Source organism: Takifugu flavidus, chromosome 21, assembly GCF_003711565.1.
Source record: "Takifugu flavidus isolate HTHZ2018 chromosome 21, ASM371156v2, whole genome shotgun sequence".
Lineage (NCBI taxonomy): Eukaryota > Metazoa > Chordata > Actinopteri > Tetraodontiformes > Tetraodontidae > Takifugu > Takifugu flavidus.
The window spans coordinates 284,231-311,398 of record NC_079540.1 but is presented as its reverse complement, the minus strand read 5'-3'; the positions used below and the strand labels follow the sequence as shown (position 1 = coordinate 311,398).

Genomic DNA, 27,168 nt, shown 5'->3' with positions numbered 1-27,168 from the left:
TTAGAAGCATGTGCATCAACCATCATTCCATTTTCTTGCATTCGACGGAAACTGACCTTATCCTCGGGGCGACTGGAGTTACTGAGATAGAGCTCACATCGGTCATCGCACTGGATATAAAGCATGTAGTTTCCATTCTCTGGAGGGACAAAGAAGCCTCTGCTTCTACTGCTAAAATAGTGTGAATCAAATGGAAATATTTTTGGCAAAGTGTCGGTCCATTCAGATGAATAGCCTGGTCGGCTTTCATTAAAGGTAAAAATGTCAGCCAGCTGGTACGATCTGGTGTCATTCCACACCTCCAGCTTCAAGCCTCTTCCACCTGAGTTCAAATACATAACAGTGGATCAGGATTATGGCAGGAATCAATTAGTCACTGAGGGTCTGTTTCAGGAAAAAAGGCTGTTTTTTAAACCTTCTGAGGAATCAAATGAGAAAGCAAATTCAATGTCAATTTGCATTTGTGTTTTAATTCCTTAATCTGGTCATTTTGAAGATTTTTTGCAGCATTTTAACATTAAACTATGAGTTGTTTAAAAGCATGAACTTTAACTACTTCCAAATAGCTCACATGCTCTTTTTAGAAATTGAAACTGATTGATGCTCAGATTTGTTTCAACCTGTAGACATGTGGCCTTTTCTTACATTACGTTACTGTTATCATGCTACAGTTCACGGCACATTGAAGCACCAAAGCCTTGACAAATTGTCGCAGATCGCATCGTCTCGTGACAAGGCGATGCCAAACATTCTCCCAAGATTGACACGTCTGATGTGAATGCTGCATTCTTGAGATAATGACAGTGCACAAAATGATGTGACAGGACGGAAAAAGACAGGACGGTTAGGTCACAGCAAAAGACAAAAGGACAGAAGAAAAGCGTTGTCACCTGGGTAGATTGTCATATTTCTGGTTCTATCCGGTTTGGCAGTCTCGCATGTTATTCTGTCATCAGATACACTCTGGATTTTACAAGGCAAACCTGAAGACGGTGAATGAAAGAAGATATAAGTCCAAAACAAATGCAAACCTAATTTTCCCACCAAGTTACTGAACTGTAAATGTTTTACGAGTGACTTCCCTGAAGACTCTAAACAACCCATGTCTTTTGTCCAGTGATGAAAATTCCTATCAGAACCACTCCTCAGTTAAAATAGTTCCATCACTCCAGCTTTAAAACAGCTCAATGATGAGATGATATTGTTATTATTTTAACCTGAAGCAGGTTTAAAAAGTGCATTTGAAAACCTGAACTCAGAGTATCAAAAATAGAGCCAAGCCTTTTGTCACGGTCTGTTGTGTCTGACATGTGGTACTTAGTTCTGTGAAAAGGATTATCACCACATCTTTGGACACAAGCGATGTGTCACGTTTCGTGGAGACGCACGGCATCGGTTTTCCAAAACACAGCTATTGTCTGTTGTCAAAGTTGTCACGACACTGCCAACGTCTGCAAACTTGGATTACCTCCGACGAGAACGCGCGCTGGCTGATTGGTCTGGTCAAAAAAGCGCCCGTGGATGGTCAACAGGGTTCCACCCATGGTGCTACCCTGGGATGGGGAGACTCCAGTCACCTCTGGGCACAAACATTTGAGTGTTCGATTAAACAATTCCTCAAAGAAAGTGCAAGCATTCTGGTGAACAGACATCTTTGCGTCTAACATACCTGCATAAGTCTGGGTCATCGAGAGCTTTCCCAAACCCCAAACCCTGAATAATTTCTTGTCTGGTAAACTCCTAAAAATGTAAAGATTTTTTTTATACAGACATCATTACACTAATTGTTATATTGACTGTAGGGTCGACAAAAAATATGCTTATTTTTTATTAGCACTTCCTAATTGTATGCTTTATGTCTATCATTCTCAGTGTTTTGTTTTTTTTTATGCAAAAGAAAGGTTAATGTAACTATTCCGTACCTTCCATAGTCATTGTCGAGAATATAAGACAAGTTGTGATGCCCTGTAGGAGACAACAAAAAACATTCTCAGGAACAGTTTCTGATATTTAGATGGAAGATTTTACAAAACCAGCTTACCAACATATGTCCCCGTCATTTTGCAACTCATGTATCCCCAGACAGAGTTTTCATTGTCCAGCTGTAGCTGGTACCTGCGGAAACGTTTGTACCATTATACCAATGAGTTAAACAGTGTCACACAATGAAAAAACAAAGTCATTCTTGCAAATTTACATTGTACTTACAGCTCATCTGACTGTGGTTTGAGCAGTTCACATGGCATCCCTCCGATGTAGGATCTGAAATCAGGACATTTGAGATTTTACATGAAATAGCTCTAATTTAATCAGAAGATATGCAATATTATATGTCATCTTGGAGACTTCATAGAATGTCCAGATCTGACTGAATGTAATTTAAATATCTATTACAGGAGTCTGGCTGCAAACATTAAACTAGTTATGGAAGAAACTGTGAATTATGCGTAATCTGACATGCTCCTGTGTTTTGTTGCTGTGTGCTTCCCCTAGGGGGCGCTGGTGACCTGTTTCCTGACTCGCGCTGCTTCCACACCTGCCGCTGATCAGCATCATTGGGAGGCGTTTTAAGCAGCCAACAACAGCCAACTGCAGCCGTTGGTGTTAAAGTGTTCCGTCCTTGTTGTTGGGAGCTGAGTGTGCTCTGACTTTGTAATGCTGCTGTTCTGGTTTAAATTAGCTCTCGTGTTTTCTCTTCTTCTGAGGTTTCGACGTCACCTCTATCGAAGAGCACTATTCACTGCGGCTCATTCGAGTCCTTTTTGAGCCCTTGTAAATTTTGTAAATACTGTTTGTAAATTTTTGACTTTGAGTTTCGTTTCCTCTCTGCATTTTGGGATTATGTCCTTGCGTTTCTAGTCATAACATAATCTGTCTGAAGGACAAATGAACTAAAAGACTGAGCATTCTCACTAAAGCCAGATTTAAGATGACCTGGAAAGACCTTAAAACACTCTGATGGTTTTTAAGACCACTTTCCAAGAATAGAAATGATGGAAAGTAACAGTGTGGCGCAAACACGTGTTTAAATTAACACAACATTCTTTCAGAAATATGATACAAAACCACAGACGCCTAATAAATAGGGAAACAAATGTTAATAATAAGTAATGAACTGAAACCCTAGACAGATCTGCTGAAGGTTCAGGTTTAAGAGTTGCCAGTTCATGGCAATTGTGGGTTCGGTACCTTGCTCAAGGGCAGGTTTTTTCCACACTGGGGTTCGAATTGAGAACCTTCCACTTCTCTTGTCCCCAACAGAATGAGCTGCCCTCCTCCCCCATATTAAATGAATACCTTAGAAATCTGGCATCCCGTCCATTAGAGCTCAGCTTAGTGTTGCTCCCATACACATCAGTGTAGATCCTTCCACGAATTGTGAACACGGTGCCTGCAGTTTATTAAAATGGACTTAGTGGTGGCTTCAAGCAACATTGCAACAAAGCTAAATTTAGCCGAGATGGGCAGCCATACCTGGGGGGCCAGTGATCGGACTCACAGTGTGGATCGTTGGTGTGCGGTAATTGACACTCTGAGGAGAGTTACAGTTAGGTAAGGAGAGAGAAATAGTGCATTTTTATGGTGTAAACTGTTAACATTAAGAACAAACTTACGGAAAACCTGCAGTAATAATGAAAATGATTTCCACCGCACACGTTAGTCGGAACACCATCCACAGCGACATGGAGGCCATAGAGATCTGCTGGCATGGCTCTGCAGGGAACAAAATAAATGATTCCCCTTCCATACCCTCTAAGAATCAACCCATTTTTGGCTAGCGGGTCTACCTGGTGTAACACAAGATCTGGCCACCGTGCGTGGAGTCTCTCTCCACATCACAGGGGAACGACAGGGTGCTTGACACAAACATCACACGGTTGCCAAAATTATCATCTGTAGGATTCAACTGGAACTGTCTCTCCTGTGCAAAACCTATAGGATAAAAATATGTGTTCAATTGAGGGTGCCACACTTCTGAGAAGGCTAGAGTTCAGTGACTCACCGCTTCCCACAATGGTGACATGTGTTCCTCCGTTGATGCTTCCTGTGCGAGGCCATATGTAATTAACCTTCTGAGCACCTGAAATAAAAGCGAATATTGGACTAAAATTATACACAAACATAGCAACGGTCAGGCTGGGCTATAGGGCAGTTCTGTCCAACCCATTTAAACTTTTGGTCTTTTTCTTACTGCAGCAGAGTGTGAGGAGGAGGAGGAGGAAGAGGACCAGTGAGCTCCACCATGGCTCCAGCCAGGATGTTCCCCTCATTTTCCCACGTCTGGATCGGCTGTTCTTCTCTAGGATGTCAGCCTTCCACACAGTGGTGACACATCAGAGTACAAACGGGCAACTTTAACGTTACAGTAACCAGCAGAAGTCGAATTCAATACAATGACTAAATGACATAAAAGTACAAAGTGGTTTAATTATTGCACAAATGTAGCTTAACCTTAAAAGAACCCCTCCCCAATAAAATGAAATAAAATAAAATGCCACCTTTTTCAGAAGAGGTTCAACCCACCTGTTTTCTTTCAGCATGAAGATTAGTGTTGAGATGTGGTCGGAATAGACTGTGTGTGACAGTGGGAGGACACACAACACACATATGAACTCTCAATGTTCCACCCCTCACCTGCAGCTGGGGGAGGAGAGGGGTGGAGACATTAGCTCATGCTCTTACGCAACATCCATGATAAATATCAGTAGTCTGGCTCAGTTTCCATTTATTTACCACTCAGATTCACAAAGCAACTGTATTCATATATATATATATAATTATTTTCATTTATTATTTATTTTATTTTTTAATGATTCTTCCTTGAAGTGAATTGCTTTTTTAGGGGGCTAAAATTTCTCAAAAATTCACAAAAATGGATGAATTAAAACAAAAATAGCTCACCAGCGCCACCTATAATCATCTTTTCAGAGAGGCCCCCAGGTAATATGGTTTCACCTAAATGCCTGTGGACCTGTGTTGTTTTGTTGTACAAGAAAAGTCTTTGTAAGGTAATGTAAGTTAAATTTAAATGCTAAAATCCTGTATTGCATAAACACTTGTTACAGCAATCTCCCCTAATATTCTTAAGCGATGCAACAGTATTGCTTAAATTAAACCAGATCTCAGCTAAACTGGGTCAGATGGTGGTGATGAGTAAATCGTTAATCTAGATTTGTCAGGTTTACTTTATTTAGAACTTTCACTTCTCTAAAACGAATACACGTACTAAAGCTTATTAAAACATAAACATAGATGCCTTAATTGCACTCATTACATACAACATATTATTATCATTATTACTGATAGAAATTATTGCAGTTATTTCTCTATAGCTTTTATGATATGCTGTTTACTGTTAATACTATTAACATATGCATGGGTGGCTTTAAAGTACCATCTCGCAGACGTGTAAAGCCTTTAGTCATCAAATTGTGTTGTGAAACACTTACTGCTGTCTAATATGGGATATTGTTAAACACTTCACTAGTCGTCACATGCACTGTCTTGTCTGTTGTTTTTGGTGACACACTGATTTCTTCAGCCCCCTGAAAAGAAAAGAGGAAAGAATGACATAATTTCCCTTCCAGAAATAGTGATTATTTAAAGATTCCCTGAAATACTGGAAGGAAATACTGATAGGTGAATCTGGAACATGAATGTCAATCAGACAAACAGAGGCAGAAACATCAGTAAAAAAAAACAATCAAATGAAATTTTTGCAGCTGTTTTGTTAAATCCAGAGTAGCGACACAACAAAGCAGAGATTTAGTACATCAAAACAAAGGGCTTGAAGAACTACAAATCATTTGCATTTGTTTCTAAGTTATTAAAGTTACAGTATTTAAACTTTCAGTTTAATGACAATAAAATAAAGGTATTGCCATTACGACTATAAGGTTCCAGCCTCCAGCAAAGTTTTACATCAGTTCTGGGACAAACTTCTAGTTGTTATTGTGAAAAGCTTGTTTAAATTAAGCAACTCTACCAAATATTGTGAGTATTCAGGTACCAAAAAAGCAAGGAAATTGAAAAAAAAACAACCCCATTCTGTCCGCCATAATAAAGAAATGTACCGGGTAATATCCTAAAAACAGCATAATTCATACCTGTAGGAAATAACTTTTAATGTATATCGTGCCTCATCCCGGCCTGTTGGACAAGAACATTCCAACTACCCTGAACCTTAAACCCCGTTCAGCCTGGAGTAACTATGACCACCTCTGCAACAGTAGATAAAGCTTTAGCTGGCTGAAGTTTTATCAGTTACTGGCACAGGGAGGTGGTGCATGCCTGATATCTTGTGTCAGAAGCACTTCTGGGTGGAACAGCTCTGGAACATCTAGAGGAAGTAGATAAAGATGGTTCTGTTCTGTCATCCTTTCCTCACTCTTGCTGTCAGACTAAACCAACATCGCTCGTGTTGTTTTTTACACCAAAACAAAGTTTACACTTTTGACCCTGCAAAAAAGAACATATGCCCTGATGGCAGAGAAGCATGCTTTGCTTTGTTTTTTCATCACTCCTTCAGCCATTCTTTGGCCAGGTAAAGGATCTAAAATGATCTATGATTTTTACATCCTACCTCACTGTCCATTTTTGTATTAGGAGCGCCATTATGCTAGATGTTCAGTTTGTTTCTGTGTTTCTTTTCTTAGCTGAAAAAAGGCTGTTTTGGTGATGAAAGAAGCTCAGTGTTGTTTGCAATAGCTGTCAAACAGAAGAGAATAGGACATAAAGTAAAGAAGTAAAATCACTCATGGTGCAGAAAATTGCAAAAATCTGATTAGTTTAATAATTCCAGGTTTTTTGTTGTTGGAATTCAGACAGCTTTTAATTCTGCTGTTTCTGTTGAGCCTGAAACCTCACCCCATAACTCCTCCCCATTAATCATTTATTCAGTTATGAGAGGAATGTCAAGAAGTTTCTGAAATATGCTAATTTAGAATCACGTCAGTGCAGAAATGCAGTTTAATTTTGTTCTGTAGGTTTGATGTGAAAGGGTGCGATATTTTGTCTGACTGTTCAGAACGTTCAGTGTTCTGCCTTAAATGCCCCATTACAAACCCCCCTATTTGGTCCTTTAAATGGGGTGTATGTGAAAAATACATCTTGCGGATGCACTGGGATACATGATCAGCAATGTGACCTGGGTCATTGAGTGTTTGGGTCTTTCAACATCACCCGACCAGGGTTGATCAGGCCCTGACCTGTGTCCCAGCAGCATTTGCCCACAGATCTGCCCCCTGGGTCCATGGCCACCTTGTGTCTGTCTCTGCATCTTAAGTTGCAGTTGTCATAAAAAGCCTTTAGTTCAAGCTCCTTGTTGCTCCATTCCCACCATCCTGATCCATTCCTCTGTACCTGCCAGCACTTCCTCTCCCATGTTGGTCTTTGTCATTGGTCTTGTCCACCCTGGTTGCCACAAAGTAGACCATTTCTACTTGCCCCCAGGCTATTGACCCCACCAGTGCCTTCTTCCTCAGTCCTAACTCGGCCGTCTCCAGAGCTTTTTCTGCCCTTCATTTCCTGCCTGTAAACAACTGCCCTAAGCCAGCCGCTGTCTCCTTTGGCTTAATTGAGTAAATAGTAGTGTACCAGCCAGGTAAACACATTAATGAATCAGCTGCAGTGTTTTCCCCGAAGGCTCATTTGCTAAGCTGTACCTTGCAATCGTCTGTCCCATACAATTTTTTCGTATTTTGCAACCATCTTGTTACAAACTTGCTTGTGTGCATAAATAAAACAGTGTGATTGCCTGATCAGTGACATAGTCAAATTGGAGGGTCGAGCAATTTTATTAACAAACTGACATAAATAAATATGCAGTTACATTTAACATGTGCCTGTCTTGTTTGTTCTTTGTTGTGTTTTATGTTTTGTCTTTTTTAAATCTATGCTATAATTAGGCAGTTCCACGTGCTCTTATTTTTCACTGAGCACCTGCCCGCAAAAGTTCCGTGCATTCCACTGACCAGTTTAGTTCTCTGCCGTCTGATGAGTTCATGTTGCACGTGTTGATCTGCAGGTTTCTGACCCCCCCATTGACCTAAAAGCAAACCGAACATGCAAGTAGCATGAGCACATCAAACTTTTGGCAATACATGTTTGCCACTATCAGCATGGCTGCATGGGTTCGTCAGAGATTCATTGGAATTAATGACAGGCTGACCTCACTCAATGTTGAGGCCATAACTCATTTTTGCTGTCGTTCTCCTCTGTAAATGAAAATGAGGTTGAGCTAGTCCTCTACCTCATTTTCATTAAAGAGAATTTTCATGTTCATCTCTGACTCAGAATTATTTGTATTTTAAGAAAATGTAAAACAGTTGATTACTGTATAAATGTTGACTTATGCCCCCTGGTGGTAAAACAACGTGCAACACGTGATGGTGATGATGACGATGACGATGACGATGATTATTATTGTATAGCCAAGAAGGGTATATATTTACATTAAGATTTAGATTCATGTGGCTATATCAGAGAGGGGCTACAAAAAGAGCTGGTCTTCAGATTTGACTGAAAGATTTAAAATATTTGTTTTTAAATATGATTGATCAGATAATCTCTGTTCCACGGTTAAAAGTTCACCAAGCACAGAGCAGGGGAGCGGTCAATCACCATAATCTTATTTAAATTAATACCAAAGCACAAGTTGGAGAAACTAATATCACAATTAAGTGTGGACTGTTAAATATTAGATCCCTTTTGTGTAAATCCCTGTTAGTAGACGACCTGATAGCGGATCATCACATTGATTTATTTTGTCTTACTGAGACCTGGCTTCAGGAGGAGTATGTTAGCTTAAATGAATCTACTCCTCCTACCCATCTTAATTATCATGTTCCTCGTGTTACTGGTCGAGGAGGGGGAGTGGCAGCAATCTATCACTCCAAGTTATTAATAAATCCTAGACCAAAATATAGCTCCAGTTCATTTGAAAGCCTGACTCTTGGCATCACCCATCTGAACCGGAGGACAGAAAAGCCACTTCTGTTTGTAGTTGTATATCGGCCCCCTGCTGGGCCACATTCAGAGTTCCTGTCTGAGTTCTCTGATTTCTTATCTGACTTGGTCCTTAGAACGGCCAAAGTCATTGTCATTGGAGACTTTAATATCCATGTAGACGTTGTAAATGACAGCTTTAGAAATGGCTTCATTTCATTACTTGAGTCAGTTGGTTTCCTCCAGCAGATAAACCAACCAACTCATAACTTCAACCACACCCTAGATCTAGTTCTGACTTATGGTGTTGAGGTAGAAAATGTGTCAGTGTTCCCTCTGAACCCACTCCTGTCTGATCATTCTTTGATCACTTTTACATTTAGGATTATGCTCAGAACAATCAATCAATCAATCAATCAATCAATCAATCAATCAATCAATCAATCAATCAATCAATCAATCAATCAATCAATCAATCTTTATTTATATAGCGTCTTTTACAATCAAAATTGTTTCAAGGCGCTTTCCAGAATCCCAGGGCCTGACCCCAGACAAGCAACAGTGGCAAGGAAAAACTCCCCTTTAACAGGAAGAAACCTTGAGCAGGACATGGCTCATGTAGGGGGACCCTCCTGCTGATGGGGGGGCTGGGTAGAGAGAGAGGAGAGGAGAGGAGAGGAGAGGAGAGGAGAGGAGAGAGAGGAGAGGAGAGAGAGAAGGAGAGGGAGAGAAGAGAGGGGAGGAGAGAGGGGAGGAGAGGAGAGTAGACGAGAGGGGAGGGAGAGGGAGAGGAGAGGGGCGATACCTGTAAATGAATACAGAAGGGGGGAAAAGCAGAAAAACTACACAAGAAACAGCATCACTAGTCTACTTGATGAGGAGAGGAGAGGAGAGGAGAGGAGAGGAGAGGAGAGGAGAGGAGAGGAGAGAGAGAGAGGAGGAGAGAGAGAGGAGAGGAGAGGAGAGGAAACCATGACCCAGTGGGGTGACAGAGGCCTGTCAGGTGATCATGTTTCTGGACCCTGGCAGCCTTGGCCTATAGCAGCATAGCTAAGATGTGACCTAACGATTAGACGACCCCCTAAGAATGATAATTTGTCTGTCTATGATAATAACTGGAACTACAGAATTAGTGACAAGAAGCTTTTTCAAAGAGGTAGGTTTTAAGTCTGATCTTAAAAGTAGAGATGGAGTCAGCCTCCCGTACCTGGACAGGGAGTGGTTCCATAGCAGGGGGGCCTGGTAGCTAAATGCTCGGCCCCCCATTCTACTCCTAGAAACTCTGGGGACGACAAGTAAACCAGAATTCTAAGAACGGAGCGGTCTATTGGAATGATAAGGTATCACTAGCTCCTTCAGGTAGGATGGAGCTAGGCCTCTGAGGACCTTGTAGGTCAGAAGAATCTTAAAAATTATTCTAAATGTAATGGGCAGCCAATGAAGAGACGCCATTACAGGAGTTATGTCTCTTTTGTCAATACCTGTCAGAACTCTGGCTGCAGCATTTTGGATCAGCTGGAGGCTTCTTAAAGAGGAGTTTGGACACCCTGATAATAAAGAATTACAATAGTCCAGGCTACCTGATGCAACTCCAGACAACTCCAAGCTGCGGAACCGTGTCTCAAGCTCGCTAAGTCTCGCCTCCAGAAACAGAGTGAGACACCGGGTGAAACAGACGGTGAGGCCATGCTAATCAGTTGAATCGGCGGAGTCCTGTATTTGTTTAATATGAATTATTTCTCCTTGTTGTTATTGAGTCAATAGAATTTCCCTAGTATTCAATTTTAAATAAAGTGAATCCAACACACAACGTGCACAGTGCACCAACGAACCCTGTAACGTATTGTGTCACTTCCTGTCTTCTCAGTAGAGTCCGCGGATTCAACCAATCATTAGCATTAGCATGGCCTCTCATGGCTGAGTGTCATCAACATAACAATAAAAGTTTCTTCCATGCTGCTAAATAATGTTCCCTAAGGGAAGCATGTACAAGGTGAAAAGGATTGGTCCAAGTACAGAACCTTGAGGAACTCCATGGCTAACCCTACTGTATGAGGAGGGAACACCATGGACATGAGCAAACTGGTATCTATCAGATAAATATGATCTAAACCAGTCTAGTGCTGTCCCTTTAATGCCAATCACATGTTCCAGTCTCTGTAACAGGATGCTGTGATCGACCATATCAAAAGCAGCACTGAGGTCCAGCAGAACGTCGGTGGCCTTCACTGTTTAAAATTTAAACAGTGAAGGCCACCGAGCACCGCGGCCTCTAAACGGTACCGTTTAAACTCTCCACACAGCGCTTCCATGAAATGGACAGATTTGCTCCACAGTTTAGCGTTTATTGTGCACATTAGTAAGCAAATGAGAGTTTCAGCTAACTAAACTGAAAAGATTCTTCACTCCATGACAGGTGGCAGGTCTGGGATCTGCTGGCCAAACTTTGCATCTGGACACAACACTGCACCTGTAAAGGTGCATCATTTAAACATGAACTACAATGCCATCAAAGGACTGATGACAGTCCAGAGTGAGTTTACTCTTGGAGCATTCTTGAGTTCTTGGCTTTGAATTCTGCATGGTGATGTATCACTGATCTCAAACGCTTGCATCCTCACTGCAGATACAGTCTTTGTTGGCTTCAGAAATGTCTGCTCCAGTGAGACCAACTTCATGTTCATCACCAACCCGATCAATGAGGATCTGCAGCACCCCATCCACACTTCAGGGATAACAGTGGTTGACAGCACAGACGAGGCTAAAGTCTTCATCCACAGACCTGATATCAGGTCAGTGTTGCAAAGAGATCTCAGGATTGAATGAAGGAATGTACATGTTGTAAAATTAGTATCAGAAACTTTTCTCTCCTCAATGTCTGATTTAATCAAGTGTGTCCATCTGACTTGATGCTATATTCAAATTACATAACAGCAAAGTCAATCCATCTGACTGTGTGGACATGGACTGCGATGCAAAGAAAAAGACCACGTTGAAGGATTTGGATGGCTCAATCTTGGGGACTGTGGGGTCTGTGATTTCCCAGTCTGAGTATGAATGGGATGGCGATCCTAGAAGGGGGCTCGGCGATTATCGCATACCCAAAGTCATGCTCAGTTTCCCAAATGGCAGCAGCATCCCAGTGGAGCAGATCGCCCCTCACAAAGGTAGACGTCCATCTAGTGATCATAGTCATTAATCAAGTGAACATGGTTAGAATGTTCTTTCAGATCATCCATCCAGAAAATATATGCATTTGGAGCATTACTGTTTTTTTTTTGTCTTATTTCTGCTCTTAGGTTTGATTCTATTTTGTGTTATTTCTTGTGATTATTGTGTTTTTTTATATTGTGTTGTTTTCTCATTTGTGTTCAGGTGTGATCAGGAAAGACTGTGAGTACATGAGGACCTGGCAGGGATACAAGTGTACTGGGTTGGATTACAGGATGCTTGTGATCGAGAGTCTTGATGCTGACACGGAGACCAGACGTTTGTCTCCTGTTGCTGTTTTAGGAGACGGCTTTGTGGATCTGATCAACGGTAGGAGGTTTTTTGTAGAAATAGTGGGCATGATGAAGTGGTTGTGTGCTCAATGTGTCTCGCTGTGCTTAGGTCCTCAGGATCACGGGTGGTGTGCAGGCTACACCTGCCAAAAGAGAGTGTCTCTCTTCCACAGCATCATCGCCACCAACCATTCTTTTGACATCTTTTTCAGCAGCATCAGCCCGCAGAAACTTCGCCTCATGATGCTCAATGCTGATCCAGCTGAGGTCAGTGTGCAAACTGAAGAGTGCAGCTTTGCTCTCAATGTCACTTTGGTTTCTGTGTTTTAACAGCACAATCACAGCCATAAAAATCACAGTGAGGCCATTTCTTTTTAAATTTGTGTGTATGTTTTTCTGCAGAGCGTCTTGGTGAGTGTATTCTACTCCAAACCTCAACGTTTGGATGTTTACGCTGACAATGTCCTGGTGGCTCCAACTAATGCAGAGTGGAATGCTGACAACACTGACTACATCCTGAAAAAGCCAACTCACCCAGGTACTAATGCTGAACACTCAAAGCTTGAGTTTGCTTAATATCCCTTTGTAGTTTTAACTCTGTTAGAGCTAATTGCATCTTGAATTAAATTATGGAGAGACGTTTAGTTGCAGCTTATGGATGAGACTAAAAAGACTTTTTTTAAATAATCAAAATCAATCAAAATGTGTTCCATCTTCGATGAGGAGGACTTCACCTTCCTAAAAAGTCTGATAATCTGGGACAGGCTGCAATCTCTGAAATTCTCAGTCAGGTTTTTTTTAATTTCAGTTTTCCTTTCATTCTTTCTCATCAAACCTTGTACACTTTAAACAGATCTAAGAGTTTTGATTGTTTTTGTCTACAAATGTAAACAAAATACAGAATGTTTCCTTACTATTTTCAGAAATTGATATAGTTTAAATATATATCTTAACCTTTCACTTCAGGAAGTGATGCAATAGGGTTGACTTAAATGCCTGAGGTGATGGACATGTTCTTTGTTCAATAAATTCATTTTTCTTTGTCAAGCCTTTGAAGGTCATATACAGACCATGTGTGTTTACATTCCCAAACTGCCCCCCAAAGATTTCTTCAAAATCTTATTGAAAATTGTGACCAGAAACACACATCTCACAACTCAGAGTTTTCAAAGAAACAAAGGACTGTTTTTGTTTGTGTGTCCCTTTGTTTATTGTTTTTTTGTTTGTTTATGTGGCCCTGGTCATCTTTCATTTTAAGGACATTGGCCCCCGCAGCTGTTGGGCCCCAGAATGTCTCTGTCCATGGTACTGGATGAATCTGATTGGCTAAACGCCTTATTTGCTGCATCTCTCTGCGCGTATGGTTGCGCCACACTAGGGGGCGAGAAACACCGTGATTAATGACACATCCTGTCGGAATCACAGAACTGGTCTTAGAGCATTTAAGAATAAGAAAAAAGAAACGAAATAAAATGAAATAGTGACAAATGGAAAAGAGGAGATGTTTTACTTAGACACCGTCAGGATCGTGTGAGTCTTTTTTAAAAGACTGGAAGCAGTCACATCCTTTCCCAATTGCGGCCCCCAAAACGAGGTGACAACGAGCTGGGGAAGAACTCTTTTGGAAAGTTTTGCTTTGCGCCCCCATTAGTCTTAAACACCACTGGGTGGGCGTGATCGTTTTAAACGGTCGCACCGCCTGGAGTGGTGCGCACTCGGCGGAGCGGCCACTTGCTGCGCAGCGGATGCTGAGGAGTTGAGCTCTGCCCGTGGTCTCCGCCACCTCCACGGGCTCCGGCTTGGATGAGCATGGATTTTTATCACTTGATTTTCCACTGCGGGGCTCTGCTGTTAATCTGGGAAACTCACTGTTTGCGCGCTCTCGTTGTTCATTCCCCGCCTCCAAAGAGCAGCAGGATTTTAGATGAACCAAACACTTCGAAGCATTTCAAAGAGTTTTACGCGCTGCCATTGCGTGACAGACACAGTCAAGACTTGGTTGAGCCTCACGACTACATGCTGTCTATTTATAAAACCTTTTCCGCCGCAGAGAGGCTGGGACTGAACGCCAGCTTCTTCCGCTCTTCTAAAGCTGCAAATACTATTGCAAGTTTTGTGGACAGTGGACAAGGTGCGTAGAGCCGCAACACGCGCGCGCACACAAACATACGCATTTAATATCCTGAATGTCTTGGAGCATGTGCATGAATTTAAAAATAGAAAAATAACCTAAAAACGGGATCTTTACTTACAGTTCAAGGAGAAAGCATAGAAATCAAACAGGAAATCAAGGAAATGAGAATCGTTTGTAGCCATAAAGTGTGAAGCCTATCACCAAATTATGAATTTCCTCGGTAAAAATCAGCCGGACATGTTAAAGTCAAAACATGATCTCAACCATGTTTGACACGTTTCCTTTTCCTTTTCCACACTTTATCCTATAGATTACGCTGTACAAAATGAATACTGATTAATTTAGTCCTATTTGTAAAGAACCAAAGTCTTTATATATTTAATGAATTAGTGAATAACTAGGGATGATTTAAAACCATGATGTAGTTGAACCAATTCAGGGAGCATGCTGATGTGAAGATTAATGTAAACCACGTGTGTGGCTACTTGTATAAGTACCTCTTCTTTTTCTTTTAGTTTTGCTTCTTCTGCTTGTGAATCTTTCAGGTAACTCTAACTGTAATATTTCTGGTGCAGTATTCCACTGTTGGATTGTTGTGCAAGTTGTACCCTAAGGATGTGATGCTCTGGCTGAAGAGCAAAGGATGAAAAGGAGAAAGACTGCAAGAGAGCCAACATCTAAATAAACGGGAAATATTACACACATTCTTTTTTAAAATGTTCAAAAATTGTCATGTAAGTTTATGAGGAATAATTACTATGTAATAGGAATACTAGTGGTTTCAACTCTACCAGTGTGAAGTGAGAGAAGATCCATCAACGGGTGCTTATCATGACCCAGTTAATTCTACTACATGTACAACCCTGCTCTTGTCCCCAGATTCATTTAGGAGCGTTTTTTCCAATCAGATTCCACATTTCTGTGGTATGCACATCATCTCCGTGAGAATGATTCTGACCCTTCTATTTTAATGCTTTCCACAGATGACCTCCCACTTTCCCCTCTGAGGAGACAACAATATCTGTTTGACGTCTCAACGCTTTCCAAAAAAGCAGAAGTGCTGGGAGCGGAGCTCAGGATATACACCAAAGTGTCTGGGAATTTCAGGATCTCAGAAACAGAGCCTGTCGACATCCAAATCCTTTCCTGCCACAACAACCAGCTGCTGGACTCTAAGACTCTGGACTTGCAGAACTCCCATGGGCCCAAGTGGGAGGTGTTGGATGTGTGGGAAATCTTCAAAGAGCAGCAGCGCCTGGACCAGGGGACACACTTCTGTGTGGAGCTTCGGGCCATAATGGACAACCCTGAGCAGGAGATTGACCTACACCTCCTGGGTTTGCACAGGCATGGCAGGCCGCGGCAGAAGAAGGCCATCTTAGTGGTCTTTACTAGGTCCAAGAAGAGGCAGACCCTCTTCGGTGAAAGGAGGGAGGGGAGGTTGATGCTGGGCCTAGACAGAAAAGCCAAAGAAAGGAGGAGGAGGAGGACCGCCATGTCCAAGTCCCGCCACGGGAAGAGGCATGGCAGGAAGTCCAAATTCAGGTGCAGCAAGAAGCCACTGCATGTAAACTTCCGTGATTTAGGCTGGGATGACTGGATTATCGCCCCGCTGGATTATGAAGCGTACCACTGCGAGGGAGTGTGCGACTTCCCCCTACGCTCCCACCTAGAGCCAACCAACCACGCCATCATCCAGACTCTGATGAACTCAATGAATCCAAGCAACATGCCACCCAGCTGCTGCGCACCGTCCAAACTCAGCCCCATCAGCATCCTCTACATCGACTCTGGCAACAATGTTGTCTATAAACAGTATGAGGACATGGTGGTGGAGTCGTGCGGCTGCAGGTAGTTGTAAAGAGAGGAGTAGCTGGATTAAACAAGTCTGCTCACTTTATTTGACAAGCCTTCATGATCCGTTCAACAAGGTCATGTTTAATACCTCAAACTTTCTGTTGGTTCTCTTTCAATACTAAATAATATCCACTGATAAACTGTTGAAAAGTCTACAGTGCGTGTGTGTGTGTGTGTGTGTGTGTGTGTGTGTGTGTGTGTGTGTGTGTGTGTGTAGATTATCTAAATTACCCCATGTATTGATTGATTTTTTTTCTGCAGGATTCCATTTCAGAAGATTAAAGAAAATAAATCAAATATCCAAAAATATGAAACTGTTTTTTAGGAAAAAAAATTGTTTTCTAAGGCAACAGAACAACTGATAGAATGAAACAATCTCATCTTTCTGCCGCTGTGTTTTTTTACTCCATTAGAATTATTTAATAAAATACAGTACTTAACAAGTCACTAATTACTTTGCATGTTACATTGTTCAAAAGAAGCAGAGTACTGTGATAATTTCCATTAAAATAAATTCAGAACTCTCAGACTTGCTGTATTATTTTATTTGAAAGATAATGTATCATAACCCTCATCTTCAGCTGCGTAACATATAGTCAGGATGATAAATATTCATCCTGTAAACTGCATGTATGCATATCATATACATGTAAATCTACACATAAACATTAAATATATAGAGAAAACTCATGTTAATTGTAATTTTGATGTAATTTATATCAAGTGTCAATCTGTATTTGTGTGCCTTACTCTTGCTATTTAAGGGAAAATTGTTTTTGTTTTTTTATTAATACTATTCCCTCACAACTTATTCCCAATGTTTACAATATATGTAATTATGCTCTTGTAAAATATGACCAGCAGCGAGATCAAAAAGGACTTTTGGATCTTTTCACGTTAGACCCATTAACACACATATAAGCACTGTTTCACAAAATATGAGCATTTTGTTTTTCCTAAAGAACCATGTCTGCGATGCACTGACATTTGTTGCCGCACGTAAATATTTGATACAGAAATAATGTTCCACGGGTCAGTATTCCTTTTTTGTTGTGCATATTTGTTCAGTGAATGCTTTCAGATTCCCTGAGTCACACATCTGGATGTTCAGGTTAAAGTCTACACACACGGGTGATGTTATGTTGTCATGAAACATGATGGCTGAGTTCCTGTCACAAACTGTAAAATACACCATTAGAACACTCGGTTTTAATTTTGCATAGATAAATAAGAGAATTCAGAGACAATATTGGTGAACCATGTGTAAGAATACTGGTAGTGCATTTAATTTTATTATATTATATATGTATGTTCTAATCTTTGCTGACCTTCAGTAAGAGAGTGGAGGACTCAATATTATCTCACAGTGTTTATATATATTTTACTAAACTCTTTCTGGTTTGACATTTAATTTGAATTGTTTTGTCACATCTTGCTTTTTGTACTTCCAGTGTAATAATTGGCCATCATGTCTGTTGTCACACACCAACCTAAAGTGTTTTAGCCTCTACTTTGAATTGTATCCGCTGAAAGCTGAGGAAACGCTCTGTGCAACGCTTCCATACGATAGCTCATGGCGCTAATGTCAATGCTGCAGTGAAATGCTGCAGCTTAAAGGGAGGAATGCTTCACTTTGGTCTGACTCGCCACCAGTTGATGAGGTGGACTTGTTTGGACAATTGCATTGTTGGGATATAAGAAGATACCGATGCTCTATCAAGTCGTCAACACTCTATCATGCGCCTTTACTTGTTTGCTTGCTTGTTTTGTTTTGTGAGTCTCCTGTAGGCCATCAGTTGAAGTGACTCAGGACCCCAAGCATCGACTCTGGCTTCTCCATGGGCATCCCCACTGACTTTACTAACTGCCCAAATTATTTTCAGTCTATTGGATTTATTTAATTTAATAAAGTACTTTGGTTAAAATTCTGACATGTCTGACTCCTTCAGTTGTGGCCCCTGGAGCACGGTCATGAAAATTGCTCACATATTACAAATGGGCCCAAGAGGTAAAGAGAATACAACTCTGAAGGTGCCACATTAACCTGCTACAGATCTGACAGTGAACTATCCCGTTGCCTGGCAAAAAAAGCGCCGTACTTGATACTGGAATATTTAAGGTGAGCAGGATGGTTTGACGGCCTGCAGGGTGAAAATGGGGTCAGCAGACATGGAAAGAGCACCATCTTTTCTGGGTGGGCTGTGGAGGACGAGGAGGGAGACGAAGGCAGGGGGGCAATATATGACAAACAAATTAGTGTGGAGATGTAATGGCTCACCCCCCATCCCCTGTCTCGAGTCAAACAGGGTCCCTTGGATCTGGGACAATGGCAGCAGAGGATCTCAGCATCAGATTATGGCTGCCTTTTTTTCTATTGCCGGGTCAAAGGTCAAGTGGGCCTTTGTCTTCATGAGCGGCAGACATTAAACAACATAAATGCTCCCCCTCCTCGGAAAACTGTCCTGGCACTCAAGGAGGGGAGGGAGGAGGGAGCCTGGGGAAGGAATGCATGTAATGCCTTCACTGTTACTCCCAAAACAACAAGGTGAGATATAAAAAAGGGGCATTTGGAAGCAGCTGCAATGAACGGGACAAAAGATAGGAATGCAGACCCTCTAAAACAGCCCAGGGAGGCGTTTCTGTGCTGTGTCTCTCTGTGGCAGATTTGCTGTGAGATGTAGACAAAATATTTGCAGGGACAACAAAAGCGGGTGTAAATCGAACGCAAGATTCAACACTTGCTATTAGGGAGGAGTGTTTAGTCAAGAGGATGAGAAAGAGAAGGACCAAATCCAAAAATTCAGCTTTAACAAGTCCCAGTGATCTGTTTTAGCTATTAGCAAATTTTAGTTTAAATATCAACTATTGGTTGATACGATATTGTTTAATTAAGAGTGCTGCAATCACCCAGATCAATTTGTATTTACGTGTTGACCTCTATATTATTGAAATCCAGTTGTACATTTCCTCATTGTCTAAAAGAATATGTTTTCAAACTACTTCACAAAACAGATTCCTTTTTTAGCGATCTTGTCAGATATGATATTGTTTGTGAGTGTGTATTCCTGTACTTGCTATGACCAATATGCATTCTACAGCCAAAGTGACAATATTTTTGGGGAGTGAAGACATTTTGGTTGTTTCTCAGAATGTTAGAGAACTGTTTGAGGGTTAACATGTGGTCAGGGTTATAGTCAGGGTTATTTTGTGGGTTATAGTCAGGGTTATACTCAGGGCTATGGTCAGGGTTAATATCAGGGTTATAGTCAGGGTTATAGTCAAGGTTATCGTCAGGGTTATAGTCAGGGTTATAGTCAGGGTTATAGTCAGGGTAATAGTCAGGATTATAGTCTGGGTAATAGTCAGGATTATAGTCAGGGTTAGGGTCAGGGTTATAGTCAGGGTAATAGTCAGGATTATAGTCAAGGTTATAGTCAGGGTTAGGGTAAGGGTTATAGTCAGGGTTATAGTCAGGGTTAGGGTCAGGGTTAAAGTCTGGGTAATAGTCAGGATTATAGTCAGGGTTAGGTTCAGGATTATAGTCAGGGTTAGGGTCAGGGTTATAGTCAGGGTAATAGTCAGGGTTAGGGTCAGGGTTAAAGTCAGAGTTATATTCAGGGTTAGGGTCAGGGGGTGAGTAGGAATGGGTACAGTTAACGTATAGACATGGGTAATGTATTACATTAATGAAGGTCCTCACAAGAGGTACAAGAATGTGTGTGTGTGTGTGTGTGTGTGTGTGTGTGTGTGTGTTTCATATTCTATTTCAAAATCTTATTTGGTCACATCTAAATTGTTGCACATAAAATAATGTAAGAACATTAAGCCACCAAGTACTAGATTCAGAGAGGAGAGGAGAGGAGAGGAGAGGAGAGGAGAGGAGAGGAGAGGAGAGGAGAGAGAGAGGAGAGGAGAGGAGAGAGGAGAGGAGAGGAGGAGAGGAGAGGAGACCTTGACCTAGACACCAAAAGGAACCCAGGATCTCCTGCACCAGCAGACATTGAGTCTGAGTCTCTGTGGACCTCCAAAGGGATCAGATCATGCCTGGTCCACCACCACACTGGTCCTGCTGGAGGATGGTTGCAGCAGAAGGCTCTCTCATAATATTTCAAGCCTCTCTAACATCTGACACATATGTTGAGTGCAACTTTGGTCCCACAACAATGGGTTACCATAATGGACAGGTTGATATCCACAGATTTGAGTGTCAAGACACTGAGGAACAGGATTCATTTCCACAAACAATGAAGGTCAGTGAATTTGAGCTTGGAGAATCAGAATTGCATGCAGAATCACACCTTCCTCCCTGGACTTGTTTCACAATTCTGAAAAATAAATCAAAATGCACGTTTTTCATGCTCTAATCCTTTTACATAAAACTCACTTCAAATGTTTTTTATGTGTTTGGATTTATGGCATTTTAGTATAAATGTCGAGATTCCGTTTTTATAACAGAAATAAATACTGCATTAGTTCAAGCACATTGAAAAGCCTGAGTCATATTCAAAAAATGTTAATCTTGAATCTTTGCCAGCATGTTCCTGCAGCTGCATTAGCTTTGTGGATTTTAGAGGGCAGAAACACTAGAATATGAAGGGCCCATCAGCACCATATTAAAAAGTGATCGATTGAGTTCCGTCTGCTTCAGCATGCCCAATTACTGTTATATTTCCAGAGTGAGCTCACTGCAAATTAAAAACATCATTTTTTTTCATGAAACTAGACCTTCCATCTAAACTTCTATGAGGCATTGATGAAATGTACGAAACGCAGATTTGTACTAGCCAATGATGACTGGATTAAGTTTGAGTTGGATATGAATCTATGCATGTATGTATTTTTACCCAAAAACCAAATTTAATTCAATTGAATAAGTCACATCTTCTGCGTGTCATTTTCTCTTTTCCTCATTTCTTTCTGTCCATCTTTGCTTGGATAAATGATACACATGTTTTCTTATGCTTCCATACTATGAACAAGATCCACAAGTTTCTTTTTTATACTGAATCTCAGTCTGCAGTCTGCTACAGAAGTTTCATGAGAGGGCAGAAAGGACCCATTTTTCATATCTTCCGTTCCATCTCATAAAACTTTAGTTTTATAGAGATTGGAAACGTACTAATATCACTCCCTTGTCTCTGGCCGTGGAAGACAAGAGCCAGCTAAGAGTGAGTCAGAAGTGAAGCGATGCATGAGGTAAAGCAGGGGAGTCCAAACCAGTCCTATAAGAGCCCCGATCTGGCAGTGTTTGCTGTCCTACCAGGTGGGGTCCCAGGTGCAAGCAACTGTCTACCAGATACAAACAGAAACCACTGCTAGACTGTTGCCTGGGCTGGGCACTGCTAAAGTAAAGAGAAAAGGGTAGGAAGATAGAGAGAAAAGAGAAAGTGAGAAAGATAAGAGGAAAGGGGATTTAAACTGAGATAAGGTCAGAAATATACAGAAATTCAAGCATGTGAAACAGAGAAAAACCCTGAAAATGTCTGTTGTGGGGGGGACATGATTCTTAAAGTGCAGGTGTGGCTAGTGGGGATGATATTAGCTTATATACATATAAACCTTATAACTGTATATCTATTGTTATAAAGTCACCAATAACCTCCTCCTCTCCTCTCCTCTCCTCTCTCTCCTCTCCTCTCCTCTCCTCTCCTCTCCTCTCCTCTCCTCTCTCTCCTCTCCTCTCCTCTCCTCTCCTCTCCTCTCCTCCTCCCCTCTTCTCCTCTCCTAACCCCAAACAAGCAACAGTGGCAAGGAAAAACTCCCCTTTAACAGGAAGAAACCTTGAGCAGGACCAGGCTCATGTAGGGGGACCCTCCTGCTGATGGCCGACTGGGTAGAGAGAGAGGAGAGGAGAGGAGAGGAGAGGAGAGGAGAGGAGAGGAGAGGAGAGGAGAGGAGAGGAGAGGAGAGAGAGGAGAGGAGAGGAAACCATGACCCAGTCGGGTGACAGAGGCCTGTCAGGTGATCATGTTTCCGGACCCCGGCAGCCTTGGCCTATAACAGCATAACTAAGATGTTAACATAATAATTACACAATCCCCCTAAGTATGATAGTTCGTCTGTCTATGATAGTAACTGGAAGTACAGAATTAGTAACAATAAGCTTTTTCAAAGAGGTAGGTTTTAAGTCTGATCTTAAAAGTAGCGGAGCGGTCTATTGGGCCGATTAAGGTATCACTAGCTCCTCCAGGTAGGATGGAGCTAGGCCTCTGAGGACCTTGTAGGTCAAAAGAAGGGTTTTAAAAATTATTCTAAATTTAACGGGCAGCCAATGAAGAGACGCCAGTACAGGAGTTATGTGATCTCTTTTGTCAATACCTGTCAGAACTCTGGCTGCAGCATTTTGGATCAGCTGGAGGCTTCTTAAAGAGGAGTTTGGACACCCTGATAATAAAGAATTACAATAGTCCAGCCTCCTCTCCTCTCCTCTCCTCTCTCTCCTCTCCTCTCCTCTCCTCTCCTCTCCTCTCCTCTCCGTAGGTACATCTGCCCCAGAACATGACTGCTGGCGACATTGGCCAATTCATCTTTAAGACTTTACAATCTGGGAAGTATTGAGCATAAAAAATTAACTACCCTTTATCCATCAGAATCAACAGAGCGCCTCTTTAATGAGGTTTAGGTCAAAGGTACCAGTTGAACCTGTCATTGAAGAGGTTACAGGATAAAAGCACGTGAGAAGGTGGTGTTTAAATGGAGTGAAAATCAAAGTGTTCTTCTCTTGTTGGAGCTCCCTGTTTCTGCTGCAGATCCCTTCTAGTCTGGTCTTTTCTGGCAGAAGAACAAACCAGACCAAGGTACTTTTTCACGAGTGTTTCCCCCTTCTCGTCTCTGCAGCCTTTTACTGTCACACAGGGATCTATGTAAATGATGAGGACATGGAGAACATGCAGATGTTTGCAATATCTTTCTTATATGAACTCTCGTTTGAATGCAGCTGGATCTGATTTGTCTGGGAGAGAGCATGTAGCGTGTGCACTTGACATCGGTTTTATGTGTGCAGAAAGACACTTGAAGGAAAAAGAGGGGGGGAAGGGGCTGTAAGTAGAAACAGAGCAACTGTCGCACACGCGGCCAACACAGAATGATAATCAGAGCCCAGGCTGCTTTTGTACATAAGCAGTGTTGGTTTGGGGTGACAGCGCTGGTCGTGTAGTTTTACAGTCAGACTTCAGTGGGAAATAGAAACCAGACGATGCGAGCGCAACAGCCTCAAATCATTCCCCCCGGTGATTACAAGGGAGCTTTCTGAGGTCTTTTTACTGCACATGGTTTGGTCACTGATCATCCCTGGTCAGTCGCATCAAAAGAACACAAGGTGGCTCATAAGTGAGTGTATTTTCCTTATAGGATCACAAATTCTCTTTATGTTGTCGTTTTATCAAACAGAGAGAGAATTGGGTCTCATTTCAAAATCTGGAAACAACAGGCAGAGGTGAGGCATTGGAATGATTAGTTTACATTAAATGGTAGATTCTAAATCATCCCTTCACCTAACCAGTAAACTTTAGCAACAAGCTAATTTCAAAAAAATCAAAAAAATATTGGAAGCACCCAAATCCAATCATTGACCTCACATTTATATAGAAAATGTAAAAGGCTCTGGCCATCTTTCTGTTAAAGGATTGGAAAATTAAATCCTTTCACTTGTTTTGACAAGTAAAAGGATTTAGTCACAAGTCTTCAGAGATCCTCTCTGCTCAAACCTAAATATATGTATTCACTTTGTTAAATACGTTGCAAGTGCAATCAGCAAACTCTTTAAACAACTTTAAAACCTTTCTTCAATCAGACTTATTGTAATTTATACCCCTTAAAAATTCTAGCATTTTTTGTTAGGTTTTTTTTGGGTGGTGGGGGGGTGGGGTGGGGTTGGTCTATGGGTCAATAAAAGTCAAAAGAGCAGCTATTGGCTTTGAAGCCCTTTGCCGTTTGTGAGAAACCCAAAACCTGGCTAGTTGTGGCGAGTCGCTCTGGTTGAGGCCAGAGAGGAAATGCAGTGTGACACTAACAGGCTGAAGGAGGAAGTGTTGATGGACTGAATTAAACAAGGGGGAGGAGAAGATGGGGGCTACAGGCCATGACACTAATGTTTTCCATTGACAAAACAAAAAAGCTCTGCCTCACACATTTACACGCATACACACACAATTCCCGGTTTGAGTCAGAGGGAAGCCATAGCACCAGCTATGTTCTGATACAATTTCAAGTCTGACTGAAGTCTGAAAGATCCATTCAACCAACAATCACCAAAGCTTACTACTTGTACCTTGTTAAGAAAAGGAGTAATTTAGCTAAACTGAAAGAAAACAATAACAATTGAAACATATTTCAGGCTGCTGGGACTCAGATGTAAATTGATTTTCTGTTTTCCTATAAAGTTTCTGAGGATATGTGCAGGATCTGATAGACAATCACTGCAAGCTGAGAGTCCTATTTTTTCACAGTACCTGTGGAAATTAAGGTTCAGTGCTGTTGATGAAGTACACTAAAAGATGCCTTTTTGAATATATTTATACACTAAACAAAAGAATGAATGAATGTACGCTGCTGAGATGTGATGATCCTCGAGCAATTACGTGCCTGGTGCTGGATGAGAAATGGTCATTTTAAGGCACCAACAGTGCTCGTTTGGTCCTTAGCACAAAGGAGGCAGAGCTAAACTCCCGTAATGATGAGTCTAATGGGTCTACGCCCAAGGAAACACAGACTCGTCGACAAGACGAGGAAAGCAGCTGTGTAAAACAAAGTTCTTGAGCTCCCACAGTCGACACATCGATATCCTTGAAACAGAGCTGAACTCATGATTCATATGTTTAATTACTTCAGCTATAATGCAAAGACTAACACATGGATTTAGCAAGAGAAGATGATACATAAGATTGTGTTGTGGATTTTAAAAATGGATACTGATATTTATTAACTTAGAATTTCCTCTCTCTCTCTCTCTTTTACTCACTCAGCCTTTATCAGTATGACCGCAGTGATGAAAGCACCACTATTTTTGATCCATAAGCCACGTTTTTTTTTTTTTTTTTTCTGTAAGCTACTTTTCATGTATGGATTTAGTAGCCACATGGCCTGGGAGATGTCAGCTTTTGAAGGGCATAAATAAGTCAGAAGGACCTCCCACCATGTGGGCAATCATCTAATAAAGCAGGTTTGCTCCGAGCTTTGATAATGGTCAGTCAGAAGCCGACTGTTGGCTCCAGCGTTGTCCCATGAGGACTGACCACAAGCTAAATTATCAACAGAATCACGCATTCAAAATCTTTTATTTTTGACTTTTACGTTGTGGATTTTGTAGTGTTATGCTCTATTTTTAAATTAACATTATTGTAGGATTATCCTTATATTCATACTTGTGACGTATGTCTGAGGCGTCTTAGGGTTTAACCCAGCGCTCACCTACACCAGCGGACTGGATCAGAACAATCTGCTGCAGGTGACCCCAGCTCTCCTTCTTCACCTTTAGGTGTTGATTACTTTTAGAATCCTCAGTCGCTCTCCGCGGGTCTTTCCCATGGAGATTAGATGTTCTGGTTAAAAGTTGTCTCTACAGGTCATTCATAAAGGGTAAAAGGTCAATTACAAAGTAGTACCTAATGGTAGCAAATAACCCCAATCACCTTCGCTACTTCAGTGAGACCTGTGCCTGACTTTGGGCTGGAATGTAGAGAATTCAGAGGTTAAGCTAGCAGTGTGGATTGGCTGAGTGGGCACAGACCCACTCTCTGTAGACCTGGTCCGCACTTTTTGAGCTGTGAACATATCTGGAAATATTCTGGCCTGTTTTTGATACAATGGGAGTGGACCTCTGTCATCAGGCTTCATGTTAACGAGACAGAGGTGAAGAAACTGGCGCTATAACTGCCGCTGTTAGAAAGAGTCAACGTTGACTGGCAGGATTCTTCTTTTAACCCTTTGGTATTTTAGGACACTCTCCATAGAAGTTAACCAGTAACTTTTATTTTAGCACTATATTATACCTTTGTATACCTTTGTTATAGGTTTCTCTCTCTCTCCCCTCTCTCTCTCTCTATCACACACACATACACACAGAGACACACACATTGTTAGTATCCGCAGGGAGTTTCACCACCACTCTTGGACATCCTCTTCGTGGAACAACACTCTGCAACCAGGCATGGTTTATTGCTACTAATTTGTCCTTCTCAGGGGAGCAAGATTGATGGATGATGTCTGTGTTGACTGACTGGTGCACAATGTGATGGCAGCTGTCAGACATGCACCGCACGCTCATAAACATCTGCTCGTGGTCAGACACAAAGGGACAAGATACTGAATCTAGTTATGTTTAGTTGATTCAACCATTATAAAGTTGGACTGCAGATGAGGTTAAAATGAAAACAACTTTATCTTTGCGTTCTTGAGCCATGTGGCCCTTTTGACCTGCTTACCAGACTACTTACATTAACTAGACACAATGAATCCCCCAATGAATGCTGTGTTAACTGCCACAGACTCCCACTGACACTGAAACGGAAGTATTTTTACAGCCTCCGAGCACCAATGAACAAGTTTAAAGCAGCTTAATTGCAGTGTGACCTGCCTGGGAGCTCCATGAGTGAATTGTGGGGAGAGGCCTCAGACTGTTAGAGCAGTGTGGTGCTATGAAATGAAATATTAATGAGTCAAATGTCCAGGTGCTCGCTCAGCTTTAATTCCCTTACACAGACTAAGACCCACATGTCAGGAGAATCCTTT

The 27,168-nt window shown here is 41.6% G+C and overlaps 3 protein-coding genes across 3 annotated transcripts in view; 2 read left to right on the top strand and 1 right to left on the bottom strand.

The window, feature by feature from the left end:
• Window positions 1-6,257, bottom strand: part of LOC130518055 (fibrocystin-L-like) — a 33,767-nt gene extending 27,510 nt beyond the window's left edge. Inside the window, exons 1-17 of the mRNA XM_057020374.1 lie at window positions 6,108-6,257; window positions 5,451-5,546; window positions 4,903-4,972; window positions 4,525-4,641; window positions 4,193-4,313; window positions 4,004-4,081; window positions 3,789-3,933; window positions 3,615-3,714; window positions 3,475-3,532; window positions 3,298-3,391; window positions 2,209-2,262; window positions 2,042-2,115; window positions 1,923-1,965; window positions 1,670-1,740; window positions 1,469-1,579; window positions 891-983; window positions 57-322 (exon numbers count right to left, since the gene is read on the bottom strand). Of these exons, the coding sequence (XP_056876354.1) occupies window positions 57-322; window positions 891-983; window positions 1,469-1,579; window positions 1,670-1,740; window positions 1,923-1,965; window positions 2,042-2,115; window positions 2,209-2,262; window positions 3,298-3,391; window positions 3,475-3,532; window positions 3,615-3,714; window positions 3,789-3,933; window positions 4,004-4,081; window positions 4,193-4,313; window positions 4,525-4,608 (1,392 nt within the window). The 5' untranslated portion in view covers window positions 4,609-4,641; window positions 4,903-4,972; window positions 5,451-5,546; window positions 6,108-6,257. The remainder of the gene's footprint in view (window positions 1-56; window positions 323-890; window positions 984-1,468; window positions 1,580-1,669; window positions 1,741-1,922; window positions 1,966-2,041; window positions 2,116-2,208; window positions 2,263-3,297; window positions 3,392-3,474; window positions 3,533-3,614; window positions 3,715-3,788; window positions 3,934-4,003; window positions 4,082-4,192; window positions 4,314-4,524; window positions 4,642-4,902; window positions 4,973-5,450; window positions 5,547-6,107) is intronic.
• A 211-nt stretch (window positions 6,258-6,468) lies between these two features.
• LOC130518054 (fibrocystin-L-like) lies at window positions 6,469-13,040 on the top strand. The gene is made up of 7 exons (XM_057020373.1): window positions 6,469-6,544; window positions 11,363-11,479; window positions 11,573-11,738; window positions 11,881-12,113; window positions 12,322-12,486; window positions 12,559-12,716; window positions 12,852-13,040. Exons 1-7 carry the CDS (start codon window positions 6,484-6,486, stop codon window positions 13,023-13,025), a joined length of 1,074 nt encoding a protein of 357 aa, XP_056876353.1. The 5' UTR covers window positions 6,469-6,483; the 3' UTR covers window positions 13,026-13,040.
• Window positions 13,041-13,234: 194 nt separating this feature from the next.
• Window positions 13,235-16,967, top strand: LOC130518053 (growth/differentiation factor 6-B-like). The gene is made up of 2 exons (XM_057020372.1): window positions 13,235-14,580; window positions 15,567-16,967. Exons 1-2 carry the CDS (start codon window positions 14,253-14,255, stop codon window positions 16,436-16,438), a joined length of 1,200 nt encoding a protein of 399 aa, XP_056876352.1. The 5' UTR covers window positions 13,235-14,252; the 3' UTR covers window positions 16,439-16,967.
• The last annotated feature ends 10,201 nt before the right edge of the window (window positions 16,968-27,168 follow it).